The sequence below is a fragment of the Channa argus genome, chromosome 19 (genome assembly GCF_033026475.1).
Source record: "Channa argus isolate prfri chromosome 19, Channa argus male v1.0, whole genome shotgun sequence".
Taxonomy (NCBI): Eukaryota; Metazoa; Chordata; class Actinopteri; order Anabantiformes; family Channidae; genus Channa; species Channa argus.
The window spans coordinates 12,054,431-12,067,767 of record NC_090215.1 but is presented as its reverse complement, the minus strand read 5'-3'; the positions used below and the strand labels follow the sequence as shown (position 1 = coordinate 12,067,767).

The 13,337-nt window shown below is 38.9% G+C and overlaps 2 protein-coding genes and 1 pseudogene across 2 annotated transcripts; all 3 read right to left on the bottom strand.

The window, feature by feature from the left end:
• Positions 1-130: 130 nt before the first annotated feature.
• On the bottom strand, positions 131-974 carry LOC137104491 (2-oxo-4-hydroxy-4-carboxy-5-ureidoimidazoline decarboxylase-like). Its single transcript, XM_067485746.1, has 2 exons — positions 735-974; positions 131-650 (listed from the first exon to the last, which is right to left on the bottom strand). The coding sequence occupies exons 1-2, from the start codon at positions 907-909 to the stop codon at positions 301-303; spliced, it is 525 nt and encodes a 174-aa protein (XP_067341847.1). The 5' UTR covers positions 910-974; the 3' UTR covers positions 131-300.
• A 1,960-nt stretch (positions 975-2,934) lies between these two features.
• Positions 2,935-7,686, bottom strand: LOC137104489 (receptor-type tyrosine-protein kinase FLT3-like). The gene is made up of 13 exons (XM_067485744.1): positions 7,576-7,686; positions 7,079-7,161; positions 6,175-6,326; positions 5,957-6,078; positions 5,745-5,853; positions 5,474-5,598; positions 4,885-5,057; positions 4,567-4,708; positions 4,259-4,436; positions 3,988-4,088; positions 3,768-3,876; positions 3,477-3,673; positions 2,935-3,370 (listed from the first exon to the last, which is right to left on the bottom strand). The coding sequence occupies exons 1-13, from the start codon at positions 7,607-7,609 to the stop codon at positions 3,291-3,293; spliced, it is 1,605 nt and encodes a 534-aa protein (XP_067341845.1). The 5' UTR covers positions 7,610-7,686; the 3' UTR covers positions 2,935-3,290.
• Positions 7,687-11,848: 4,162 nt separating this feature from the next.
• On the bottom strand, positions 11,849-13,318 carry LOC137104487 (2-oxo-4-hydroxy-4-carboxy-5-ureidoimidazoline decarboxylase-like; annotated as a pseudogene).
• Positions 13,319-13,337: the final 19 nt, after the last annotated feature.

The following is a 13,337-nucleotide window of genomic DNA, read 5'->3' as shown; positions in this document are numbered from 1 at the left end:
GTGCAAGTTTTTCGCCTCAAAGAAGTGAGAAGGGCTGCATGTGAATGTAAATATGCACATGACTTTTCAGAATATGTACTTACGATGGTCAGGTGTATACGCCTGAAAAAATGTAAAGTTTAAGACTATATTCAGTGATCCACATAGTTTATTATTTGAGATATTCGTTATATTGTATGATGGATGAAAAGCACACATAATAAATTTGGACTAAAACGTCACAACCTAAGAAGGTCTCATAAGAATGGCTTCTGTGTCCTTATATCCAGGAGGTTAAAAACTATGTTTGCTTATTAAAAATCATAACTTGTTGTGGGCGTCAGTGAGCACGAGACCTTGGAGACGAAGACGACATATCTTCTTGACTTCCTCGATTCCTCGCGCCTTCTCCACCGCGGGCTCGTTCACACAGCGCTCGGACAGCTGCTTTAAGATTTCCTCCTTGTCGTTCATCCGAGCACAGACGACAAACGGGAACCCGAATCGCCTCTTGTACTCCTCGTTGAGACGGGTTATGCGCCAGGCCTCCGCGGAGCTCAGCGCGTCCAGTCCGGCTCGTGCCTGCTCCTCGCGGGACTCCTTAGTCAACATGCCGCTCTGGAGGTCCCTGCCCGCGAGGTCTGGGTGGCACCTGAGGATCCCCTCTTTACCTAAACACAGAATTATCGCACCATGCTTTGCTTGTTGGTAAAATAAATAAATCAGATCAAATCAATAAGCAAAGCTGTTTTCACCTGAATCTGGTAAACCTTCGATGAAGTCACTAATTGCAGCCTCCAAAGCAGCTAAGTTCGCAAATGGGCGCCGCGACCACACAGCAGCTGTTATAATGGGACATTTCTCCACCACATTGCCGAAAATATTCACAAAATCCTCGTAAGGAAGAGCATTTACTGTGCCGATGTCCATGTTCGAGTCGGGACTCTCACTCTGTTGACCTTCGGACAAGACTCTGCAACAAGGGTTAATGCACTGGTGGACACAACCTCCACTCTCTCTCCTCACCCTTATCTAAAGCCTGTCTGTCCCTAATAATTTGTCATCCGTCAATCATCGGATGCTCAGAGGACAGGAGGATATTGAACAATTTAGCGTCCTGCACATTAGAGTTACAGGTGAATATTTACTGTGGAAGCTGTGAGCTCTCACGCCGCCTAGTGCATAACGACAGTAGTTACAGTTGTAAAATTAATTCTTTAGGTAAATTGTTAACTGCTAAAATATATTAATGGCTTCATTTAAAGGGGTCACCCAAAAAAAAAAGTGTTTGAAAACGACGGAGCTATATAGAGATCACCAGGTTTTAATGGGTTATGTAAAGAAAATTTTTAGCAGCCACAGTATTGTTAAAACTTTCAGTTTAATTAAAAAAACAAATAGCTTGACTATAAAAAATATAAGTATACAAACATTAGGCGTAAACAGTTTTTAATAGCTGCTTGTATAAAAAAGAACACATGAAAAATATGTCACTGCAATTCAAAAAAATATCTTTAGACGAAAGTTGTTGCCATATAACAAACCAAATGTATAACCAAAAGTTCATTCAGCATTTGTCTAATGTAAAAAAACAAGTTACAAGATATAAACTGAGAAATTTTAAGATCTTTTTACAAAACTTTCCCTAATTTTAGTTGCTCAATAACAACTGTCTGAGTCACACACTTCTGCTTTGCTTACTTCAGTCACTGTGGTTTGACAGAAGTCGTTGGCTGACTGGGTCTTCTTGTTCTCGTCCTGCTTTGTCAAGGCGGATATGTCTAAAATGGTTGGTGGATTCTGGTAGTCGCTTGAGGTCTGGTTGAGCATGTTATGGTAGAGCTGAAAAGGAAGTTTGGTCATGAAGAGAAATAAAGTCATGTATATGTTAAGAATGATCTTATAGATTTATGTATATTGTCAGTCCAGTAGGGGGTGAGAAAGACTAAGATTGTGCTTCAAATGATCTACTTGAAGAACTGTTCTATTAGATTCTGGATGCCATGGATACATGAATCCCATCTCACCAGGTGTAGGCCAACCACCAAGATCCACCTTGGTGCCAATCGCGAGCCTAGATAAAATGGAGGTTAGGGTTGCTGCAGGTAGGGCATTCGGCCAGATGAATGTGTGGAACACATTCTGCTGAGATGACCCCTGAAGGAACAAGCTGAAAGCCATTGATCTAAACTCACTGTTAAAATCACCTAAAGCATAAGATCTAACCAAACCTATCGGCTAATTAATGACAAAATTACGTGCAAATTTTTATTATTAGCAGTAGCAGATGTACCTGTCTATGTGCACGCTCCAAGCAGGTTCACAATGTTGGCGTGGAGACCGATATGAGCCAGCATTTTGGTCTCTGACATCAGTGCATCCCTCTCCATTGTCTGCAGCATGACTTCAACCAATGAAATAACTGTCACATGGTTTTGTCTTTTACTCACAGAATTAATGCAATAAACACTGACCTTTAAGCATCTTTACATCCACCTGCTTTAAGATGCCAGGCTTTTTTTCCATATGCTGTAGCCTGGGCCACCATGCCAAAAGCCCCAGAGCCCAGTTACAGGCAGCTGTAGCTTAACTGGCACATTATAATGAACCTAAAACAATAATACAAAAAGATCTGAAAGTATATACAGTATATTTAGGTGCCATATACATAACGTTCAGTCTAATTCATGCCAAACTCTAGGTTCTCCCTGGGAGACTGACATTTCCAGTCCCATATTCAAAAACCTTGAAATTACATATAATCATTGTCATTGGGTCCAACTCTGGATCATCCAAAGAGCTGATACTGGGGTTTCTATTGGAAACAAATACAGTTGCACTTTTGTCTTTATATTCGTAGGCTGGCATGTGTTATTTGTTTTTTGTGTATGATGTGTAATATATATACCTTCTTTTTTGTAATGGACTGAGCTAACAGGCAAGAAGAGCAACAAGTAGATTTTCAAAAAAAGAGGTTTTTATTTACCCAACATTTAAAAACCAACAATACAAAATATAGAGGGGTTATAAAAGAGGTCCATAAAACCAAACTATACTAAAAACACTATAACTTAGCAAGGAAATATAGCTGACTGACAAGTTAAACCTCAAACAGGTAACTACAAAAATCATAGAGAAATTAATCAATGTAAAAAAAAAAGTGTTCAAAATACAAAAACAAACAAAAAAAAAAGTGAATAAAAATCCAAATGTGATAATGCTGTTAATGAGTGTGGAAACTTTAATCCTTTCATTGTCCGGCTGTAGATACAACCATCACATTTTTAGGAAGTAAATAAGCACCACACTGACTACTGCCAAAGCCATAGGCAGAGGAAAACCAATTTTCCAATTTTTAGCGCCAAAGTGTTGTCATCAGTACTTAAAGCACCTGAAAACATTAACAGATGAGAACAGTGATTATTGACATGTATGTCATTAAAAAAAAGCCAAGCAAATTAATTCATTCATTTTGGAACGTAAAGAGATCCTGTTACCTTTGTTGGGCTGGGCTGAGGTTAAATTGTTTAACTGGTAACACCAGGAGCCAACAGAGTTTGTTACACAAACTTGCAATTTATCCCCATTCACTAATTGTTTGCTCAGGGAACCATTGATTGTCTTGTTACACAGGACATCAGAGTCTGTTTGAAAGGTGCCTGGGATCGTAATGTAGTCAGAGTCTGTTTCACAACTGCAATGACAAAAGAGTGGAAAGTAAGGAAAGATCAATCTGAGTGTGTGTGTGTGTGTATTCATGTTAATGTCACCTCTGATAGTGATTATACCTGCTATTGGATAAAGAACAAGAAAACCACTCATAGGATGCTGGCACAAGACTCTCAGTTTCAAAGAGGAAGGTATTTTCATCATCTGCAAATGTGAACAGTGGTTTGCCTGAAAGAAAACCATTAGATAGGTTTTGTGCCAAAATCACCAAAAAATGTTCTAAAAGTGATGCTACTGTGCACATAATAAAATAGCAGAAACACACTAAATTCCTCTTACCTGCAACACACACTGATATAGTATTTGTTTGCTTTTGTCCTCCAGCCTCCAAGTGTAATTTATAATCTCCTGACACGAGTTGACCACACACTTTTACACTCCTATAAAAACAATGTTACACCAAAAGCTTTATGTTAAACTATCCAAAAGACCTGTGTCTTTAATTATACATCTTGCATCACTTCAAGAAAAGATCCTATTGTTTTGTAGTAAGATGTTGACACCAAATTAATTTAAAGAACACTTTAGAAACACCAGAGCATGGAAATACCTGTGTTTTGTTACCCTAGATTCCCTTTCGCATTTAGTAAAAGTTTTATCAGGGGCCTCCCATGAACAAAGCTCGAGCACAGGGTGGTAGTTAACACTGGCTTCCAAACAGGAATTGGATGCTTTCTGTTCTGGTATAATCTTGTTCTTATCCAGCTGGACAGAGACGAAACCTTCAGCTGAAGTAACACAAGAATAAAACATTACATGTTCAGTTGGTACAAACAGATGTAAATATTAGAAAGAACAATAATCGTTTTAAATTATTTATTGACCGACAGTTGCATATGGAAAACTGGCTCTACTAACCCTGGACGTGAATGTAAAGAGACTTTGTTGTGTTTTTATTCAGATTCCTGCAGGTGTAGATGCCACTGTGGTTCACACTGATTGATTTGATGACCAGGTAGGCCATGCGACTGTTATCATGTTGATCATTTACAAAACACATCTGTAAGAAAAATAAAGTGTTTTTATGACCTGCACGAGAAGGTCAACAAAGGAATTCCTGTCCCAGAATAAGTAGTATTAACATAGAGTGGGTTAGTTGTAAGACAAATAAAAAGAATTAAAATTTGTTTAATTCTAAAATAAAAAAGTGAGGTGTCTTAATATGATTTACTGTACCTCCTCATTAGATTTGCATTGTAAAATGTTGGAATTGTCTTTGCTCCACACAGGATTCGGAAAGCTTTGTTTTGGCGGTTTTCGCTCAAATCGGCATCGTAGCAGTAAAGCCAGACCAGGGCTCACGGTCACATTAGAAACCTCATCACTTTTCATGAAGTTACTGTCTAGGTCTGAAACACATTTTTAAAAGAAATCACTCTATTTAAATAAGTTGAAATGTTTTCTATGGTAGGATTAGTGGGCTACATCACGGATTTTCAGGGCATCCTGTTAATTCTAGTTAGAAGTGCATGTTTATGTATGGTTTTACACTCCCTTATGCCTTCCATGTATTAAAATATACCACAGCTTCTCGCTGAAATACCCTCCAGATGACATCTTCTGAAGGAATTTGTTTACGTTCTGATGTTGCCATTTAGTTTCTTATGCTACAGAGAGTTAAGTTTTGGTCATTATGCTCCTTTTTATCAGGAGGAAGTAGAAGAATGTTTGAATACAGTGCTACAACTACTTTTTCTCGAATATCCAAAATTAAACAAATTGCCTGCACAGTGTATTTAAGTGATTTGTTGAAATGTGGAATTACCATAGTCATACAGTTGAGAACATTCTTCTCCGTCACTGTTAGTCGCGCAGCACATCAGTCCTTTGTCATAGCATCTTGAACTTGATAATGTACCATCTCCACTGTAGGTATTCATGTCATTCTTTCTGTTTAAAAGGAAGAGAAACGTCTCTATTCCAAAAAATTGGACTTTAATGAAATGCTGTTTTAGTAATGTTAGTGTCAGCAAACTATGCTGTTACCAGATAATCATACAGGAATTTGCATACAAGTGTAATAGATAACATCTTACATATGCAATGTAATCACTGGACTTGGGTTGCCATCTGAAATGCATTTAAATTTGGGAGATGACCTCACAGTACCACCTGTCAGCATCAAATGTGGTTTTGTGGGACGCTCTGGCAAAAATACAAAATACAGATTTTGTGAAATTGCATGACAAAGCCATTTTAATTGTGCACTGCACTTTGTAGAGAGGAGATGGCATGTGCTGTTACTCACTAATTACATGAAGAGACACATTCATAAAGGATCTGTTCCCACTGCTAGTTTCACAGTTCATCACATACTCGCCAGAATCTGTTTGAGAAGGTGGCAGTAGCTCTACGGAGCGATTCCCTTTTCTGGCAAAGTTTAAAGCAAAACGGCCCTTATATGTCAATCATATGTGCATAAAAAGAGGAAACACACATGCAGTACATGTAATGATATTTACTTACATTGTCATTATTATGTCTTTTCCCCTGATCCAGTGACAGACAGGGTATCCACTGAGGCCCTCCAGGGAGATAAAGAGTTTCTTATGGACAGTCACCTCTACGCTGACTGGTTTCGATGCATTTACATACTTGGCTGGCATAAAACAAGCCACCTGATAGACAGAGATAACAATTTAATCTTTCACATTAAGTAGCATTCAGTGTGGTAGCACGTCATTGTTCGAACCATTTTCTACTTAATAAAAGCACATACCCATGATGAAGAATTTTACATCAGTGGTGAATAAAAAAAATAATTTAAAATCATCCACAGGAAAACCGTATGTGACAGTCCACATTTGTTTAATAGTAATTATTTATTTATGAGAAAGTTCAATTTTTTTCTTTCAATAATTTTTTCCTAGTGTGACATGTTATATAATAACTTGAAACTTATGCCCATCACAATATACTTTGTGTCCACATTTACTTTTTGCTAAATTATAATCTTTCTGCAGCGTAGTCTTCTACATTCTGTCATCTTTTTAAATGTTACACTAAAATATTACACTAACAGACAGATAAACTGGTAAACAGAAATTAATTTAATGAAAAAGTTACATTTGCTATTTCTGTTTGTGTGTACATATGTGCTGTCAGCCTTTCACAACATATTTAACACATAAAATAGCAGTATATTTTAAAGCTAGCAGTCAAAATTTACCATTTGTGCAACACTTGCCTAAACCACATCAAATGTTTTTAAAATTTTGAAGTGCACATTTCCTTAACATGCACTGTAGGCTAACAAACAATTTCCTTTTCCAAATTCTTCATAATTGTGCTGAAATCTAGGAAAATATTGATATACTTTATTCTAGAGGTAACTAATGTAGTGGTTATTAATAATCATGGCAGCTTTTACCTCATGACTGGGTACACAAGCCTGATTCTGTGCTGCCACACCAGGGGAACAGAGCATCCCAACAGCACCCAGCAGGAGAAGAGCTTGAAAGAAGAAAAAATGTAACTTTATTTTAGTTCTGTGTGCAATTACTAACCCGCCCTTCTGGTACAACAAAATTACTTTGAAATATAGTTATATAATAAAGCCAATCCCCTGGACAGCAATGTAAACCGCAGATACCGGCTAAGCCATGGCTGTGACATGACTCTCAGTTTCAAAGACGAAGGTGTTACTCTTTCCCTTTCCATATATAGTTTCAAACGACATCAGACCCTGCTGTACAACTTTCATGTTTTCTAATTTGGGGAGAGGGGACACACGCCCTCCGATCCCAGGGGCAGTTACGCCCTTGGAAGACAAAGATTTTGTGAATTCACCAAAGTCACACTGGAATTATTAAGCGCCATTAACTCAAAAGGCAAGAACTGACTAAATAACTGACAAAAATAACCTACCATCAATCATTTTTCGAGACAAGACGGTCCGCATCTGTTCGTATGCTCGGTCTCAACATTCCTGTCTCTATTCTCCACTGAACTCAAAATGACGGAGGAGGCGGGGATGATAGTGGCGCATTTGAAAAAAAACTTTATTTAGACACCGACATACGATTATAAAAATCAGTCTGTAAAAAGTGACAATATTAAACATAAAGAAATAGAGAAATATAAGTAAAAGTTAAGTAACACAAACTACTATATGAATAATAATCTTTTTATATAGTCTCTGGCAGAGGGTTTGCTTCTAAATATGGACTTACTGTACATGAAAATGGGCTAAGAGCGAAATGAGATTAATCTCAACAAGTTAGAATCCTCTCTCCTAAAATTATTATAACCAAAAATCCTAATTTCGATTCTCAGTGAGATTTGTGGGCATAAACAAAATGTTGTTGTAGCCACAATACCGAAGTGACAGGGGGTACTGGTGGTAGGGGGCCTGGTGGTTGATTGGTACAGCATTGGGTTAGGATGCAGAAGACTCGAATCCCACTCTACCAGGTGTGGCCCCGCCCAGCCACCAAGGGCCACCCTGTTGCCAGTCCCGAGTCTGGATAAAATGGGAGGGTTGTGGAAGGAGGAAGGGCATCGAGCGTAAAAACTCATACCAAAACAATTTATGAAACACGTTCCGCTGTGGCGGTCCCTGAAGAGACAAGCCGAAAGCTGTTGAGCCATAATACCAAAGTCACGTAAAGTAAAACTGTAAAAACACCTTCAGATTTGTGTTTTATCAACCATCCAATGTCATCGATTTACTGTAAAACCAATCAAATAGTTGTAAAGGGATCACAAAACACAAATAAATTAATTCATATTAAACACATCTGAGCACGGAAATACTGGTCTAATCAAATTACCAGGTTAAACATTACCTCAATTTAAAAAAAAAAAAACATTGCAGCAATACTGCCTGACAAATCTGTGGCACGCTACTGATCAGTTTTTCCATAAATTCAAGTATGGATGCTTTGTAATTGATCATGTATGTCCCTTACAAAACATCTTAAAATAAGTTAATGTCCACTAAACCTCTTCTCCATAGTGAACATTGTTAGTCATTGCAGCTGGCCTCATAGGCAGAGTTGCCAAGAAAAAACCCCAAACTAAGAATAGCCTATTTGAAGAAAAGGTTGCAGTAAGTCAAGATGCACAAACACTGGACTTAAGATGACTGGATCAGTCTCAGTGAAGTCTTTTGGACTGATGAGTTGAAATGTGTGCAAGGGGATATGACCCATCATATTCTTCCCAAATGTGAAAGAATCATCTGGAGATGAAAGTACCATCTGGAATACTCTGAATACTGTGATGACTTGGTTACCTTGGGCACCAGATCTTAACAACACTAAATCATTTTTAAAACACTTCATATTGATTAAGTGCTTCTTGCCTCGGTTTCTCCACCATTAGTATAGACGTTTGTGAGGATGGGGCTTAGGAGTTGGGGGAGAAGAAAGCAATAGTGGCAACAAATGTAAAAGAAAAAAAAGCACAAAAGAAAGTAGCCCGATATGATTAATAGGGGGAACTGAGAACTAAATTATTTTCTCCTTTATACATCCAGGGTTATCATCCTGAAATGGGGAGCTTTTACTGTGAACAATTCCTAGCCATACCCATTTATAAGCACGGCCATTTTAAACCTTCTCTCCTAATTTAAAGTAATTTTAAATTAGCAACAGGAAGAAATGCCATTTTGTCAAGTATACACATAGGTAAATAGGCAAAAATGACGTTTCTAAATTTTGTATTTGAGTATATGAGATTGAAAATTGAAGCATAAACTAATTTTCCATTTTCCTATTTCTGATCTGAAGGCACAAATGGACACTGATTTAAGCCAAACTTACTAAAAGTGGTGGAGATTTTCCATAAGGAATTAGATGTTAGGATGTTAAAGTATATATACTTACACAGTACCACAATCTAAAAGAGCCCCCAAATAAATATTACGATTGGCATTTACGTTTGTTGTTCCCCTCCTTTATTACAAGATTTGAGCCAGTTTGTGAGCCACATTTTGATGTGTTTGGTAGACTTTTAGCCATGTCAAGAATTTGAGAGGCTGTGTCCCCTTTTGGTGAAATGCATTGCATGTTTTGTAATGACCGATTCTTCTGTGGAAAGCTTTATTCAGAATCCCCTTGGAGTCCATCTTGAAGCATCCACTAAAAAACCGAACTGAAGCTTGTAGAGGACTATAGTTTATTTACAGAAAAGAAATAAAATGACTGAAGATGTTTTGCAATAGGGCTTGTTTGAGGCTGGAGCGCTTTAGGTGCAGCCTATCAGTGGCCCAGCTTTACCTTTAACCTTCAAACAGCAGAGGGAATTGTAGCGGTTACTATTTAAACAGCAGTTGGGGCTTGGATTAATAAAGTATGGAACTAGAAGCATTCAAACAGAAAATATAGGCAAGAATACAGGTTTTGTTTGGCTTTTTTGGAACAAGGGAAAGTATGTTGAAGGGTGAAGCGCTGGGGAAGGGTTTTGACCAGCACACATGAAGGTTCATTCATTTGATCCAGATAAGGATCTTTGCTTGCTGTCTAAGTCTAGTGAGTCAGATTCAGACATATTAATTTCTTTGTTTAAACACATAGCAGATTCTAGAGGTTTGGGTGTTTCAAACAGAACTATGTTACTGCTTTGCATTTTAACTGGTAAGACACAAGAGGCCTATTCTGCTTTAAGTGTAGCTGACAGTAAAGCGTGCGAAAGGGTAGAGTCTGCTGTGTTAAAGATTTAGGAGTTGGTGCCTGAGGCACATCGCCTGCATTTTTGTGCTAGTAGTAGTACTGAATTTTCCATGTGATTTGGCCCTACACTTTAGCTGGTGTACAGCATCTGATATGATAGTTTTCAGAACAATTTAAGAATTCAGTGCCTGAGCATGTACCTACAGTAATGATCACAAAGTAAAAACTCTTGTAAGGCAACTGTCTTGGATGATGAATATGTTGTAACCTGGAAGAGTTACTTTCATTTAATTGCTGTTTGCTGTAAAAATGATACTTATCCTAACCCAGTAAGGTCAAGTGTACTATGTGACACTGCTGTCCAAAATTTGGTAATAGTAAGCATTTGGTTGCAGTAAACACTGACACAAGCAAGAGGGAACTGTAAGAATGAATGTCCAGTGTAAAGGGCAAAAACATCATTCAGTCAAGTAAAACCGGCATTAATGGCTAAATTTTACGCACTGAGATGGCTCAGCTGCAGGCTGAGCCTGGTTCGGTGTCTTCCTGTCATGACTTTCGCCTTTGATTTCAGATTCAGTGGTGTAATTTGTGGGAGGCAACTTACAAGTACTCATTAAAACATATAGAGGAGATTTGAACTTGTTCATATTAAGACAGTTTTTAACCTATGGTGTGACATGAGTCCTTTTTGGGTCAAGGGAGCTGAAGAATTAGGTGTACTGTCAAGAAATATATTGTGTGGATATTAGTATTAGCTATTCCAACATTTCAGTGAAATGCAGGAAGTGTTATTGCAAATGTACAGGATATGCAACAATGTACAGCCAGTAGGTAGGAAAAAACAGGCATCCTGTGTACACCGGACATTTTGTTAAAGCCTAAGATACATTTTATTCACTCTTGGTATATTTCCACTTAGGCAAGACAGGTAAGAGAGTAAGAAGTGATTATTATCTATTATAATCCATGTAAAAATTTAGGGCTGAATAAACTGGAAGAGGTAGAAGGGCAAAATAGAGGAAATGTGTTGTGCGGTGGCTTCAGAGCAAATAATATGCTCTAGGGAAGTGAACAGACAGTAATGGACAAGTGAAGGAAGATTTACTGGATGACAAAAAGTTAGTTTGTGCAAATGATGTGGGGCCAATAAAGATTGATATTGGTACAGGAAGAGGAGTCAGTACTTAGTCTAACATTGATATCAAATAGCCTTGTCCCAGTGTGCAGTTGGAAGGTATCTAAAAACTATTGAGTGACTACTACCCATTAAAGTGCAAGATATACTAATTTACACGTTTATTATTGGCTGGGTATTTCAAGATGCCCAAGGTCACATATGCAGATGACTAGTTCAGAATATGTATGATCAGATGTGCCTAAGCCTGCATCATGTAAGATCTAAAACTATAATCAATGATGCACATAGTTTATTACTTGACATATTCATTATACTTTATGATGGATGATAAGCACACACATTAAATTTGGAGAAAAACATCACACTTTATATATTCAATTAAATTCAGTTTTATTTGTATAGCGCCAATTGACAACAAAGTCATCTCAAGGTACTTAACATAACAAAATCAAGAATATACAGACATGTAGAGGAAACCCAACAAATCCCCATCGAACAAGCCCTAATTAACAATGGAGAGGAAAAACTCCCTTTAACGGAAACCCCCCCCCCCCCGCAGAACCAGGCTCAGGTTGGACGGCCATCTGCCTTGACCGGTTGGGGTGAGTGGAAAGTGAAGACAGAGAAAAAAAAGAGAAACAAAAAGCACTGAGCATGTTGGTAGGACCAGTAGCTGGACACTGGAAGCGCACAGCTCCAAATCCGGGGACACCTGCAGTAAGGGACAGAGAGAGGGAGACAGAGACGGAGAAGCACATAGCACATATAGGTGTCATAAGAATGGCTTCTGGGTCCTTATATCCAGGCGGTTAAAACCTATGTAAACGTTGCTTATTAAAAATCATAACTTGTTGTGGACGTCAGTGAGCACGACACCTTGGAGACGCAGACGACATACAGTATCTTATGTATTCACTTAAGTATTCACTTCCTCGATTCCGCGCGCCTTCTCCACCGCGGGCTCGTTCACACAGCGCTCGGACAGCTGCTTTAAGATTTCCTCCTTGTCGTTCATCCGAGCACAGACGACAAACGGGACCCGAATCGCCTCTTGTACTCCTCGTTGAGACGGGTTATGCGCCAGACCTCCGCGGAGCTCAGCGCGTCCGGTCCGGCTCGTGCCTGCTCCTCGCGGGACTCCTTAGTCAACATGCCGCTCTGGAGGTCCCTGCCCGCGAGGTCTGGGTGGCACCTGAGGATCCCCTCTTTACCTAAACACAGAATTATCGCACCATGCTTTGCTTGTTGGTAAAATAAATAAATCAGATCAAATCAATAAGCAAAGCTGTTTTCACCTGAATCTGGTAAAGCTTCGATGAAGTCACTAATTGCAGCCTCCAAAGCAGCTAAGTTCGCAAATGGGCGCCGCGACCACACGTGAGCTGTTATAATGGGACATTTCTCCACCACATTGCCGAAAATATTCACAAAATCCTCGTAAGGAAGAGCATTTACTGTGCCGATGTCCATGTTCGAGTCGGGACTCTCACTCTGTTGACCTTCGGACAAGACTCTGCAACAAGGGTTAATGCACTGGTGGACACAACCTCCACTCTCCCTCCTCACCCTCATCCAAAGCCTGTCTGTCCCTAATAATTTGTCATCCGTCAATCATCGGATGCTCAGAGGACAGGAGGATATTGAACAATTTAGCGTCCTGCACATTAGAGTTACAGGTGAATATTTACTGTGGAAGCTGTGAGCTCTCACGCCGCCTAGCGCATAAAGACAGTAATTACAGTTGTACTGCAGACCACAGTTATGTAGCAGTGAATCTTAACTCGACGAAGGGGAGATAAGACAACCGAGCAAGAATAACATTATACATATTTAAACTTTAGCTATTTCGGTAGTTCTTACTCAACACAATCTGA

Coding starts and splice junctions, on each gene's coding strand:
- LOC137104491 (XM_067485746.1), bottom strand. CDS start 909: ATGGACATCGGCACAGTAAATGCTCTTCCTTACGAGGATTTTGTGAAT. Junction 651..734: donor CGAAGGTTTACCAGATTCAG/GTGAAAACAGCT, acceptor TTCTGTGTTTAG/GTAAAGAGGGGATCCTCAGG.
- LOC137104489 (XM_067485744.1), bottom strand. CDS start 7,609: ATGCGGACCGTCTTGTCTCGAAAAATGATTGATG. Junction 4,709..4,884: donor AATGCAAATCTAATGAGGAG/GTACAGTAAATC, acceptor TTTTTCTTACAG/ATGTGTTTTGTAAATGATCA. Junction 3,674..3,767: donor TGTTCTTTATCCAATAGCAG/GTATAATCACTA, acceptor TTGTCATTGCAG/TTGTGAAACAGACTCTGACT.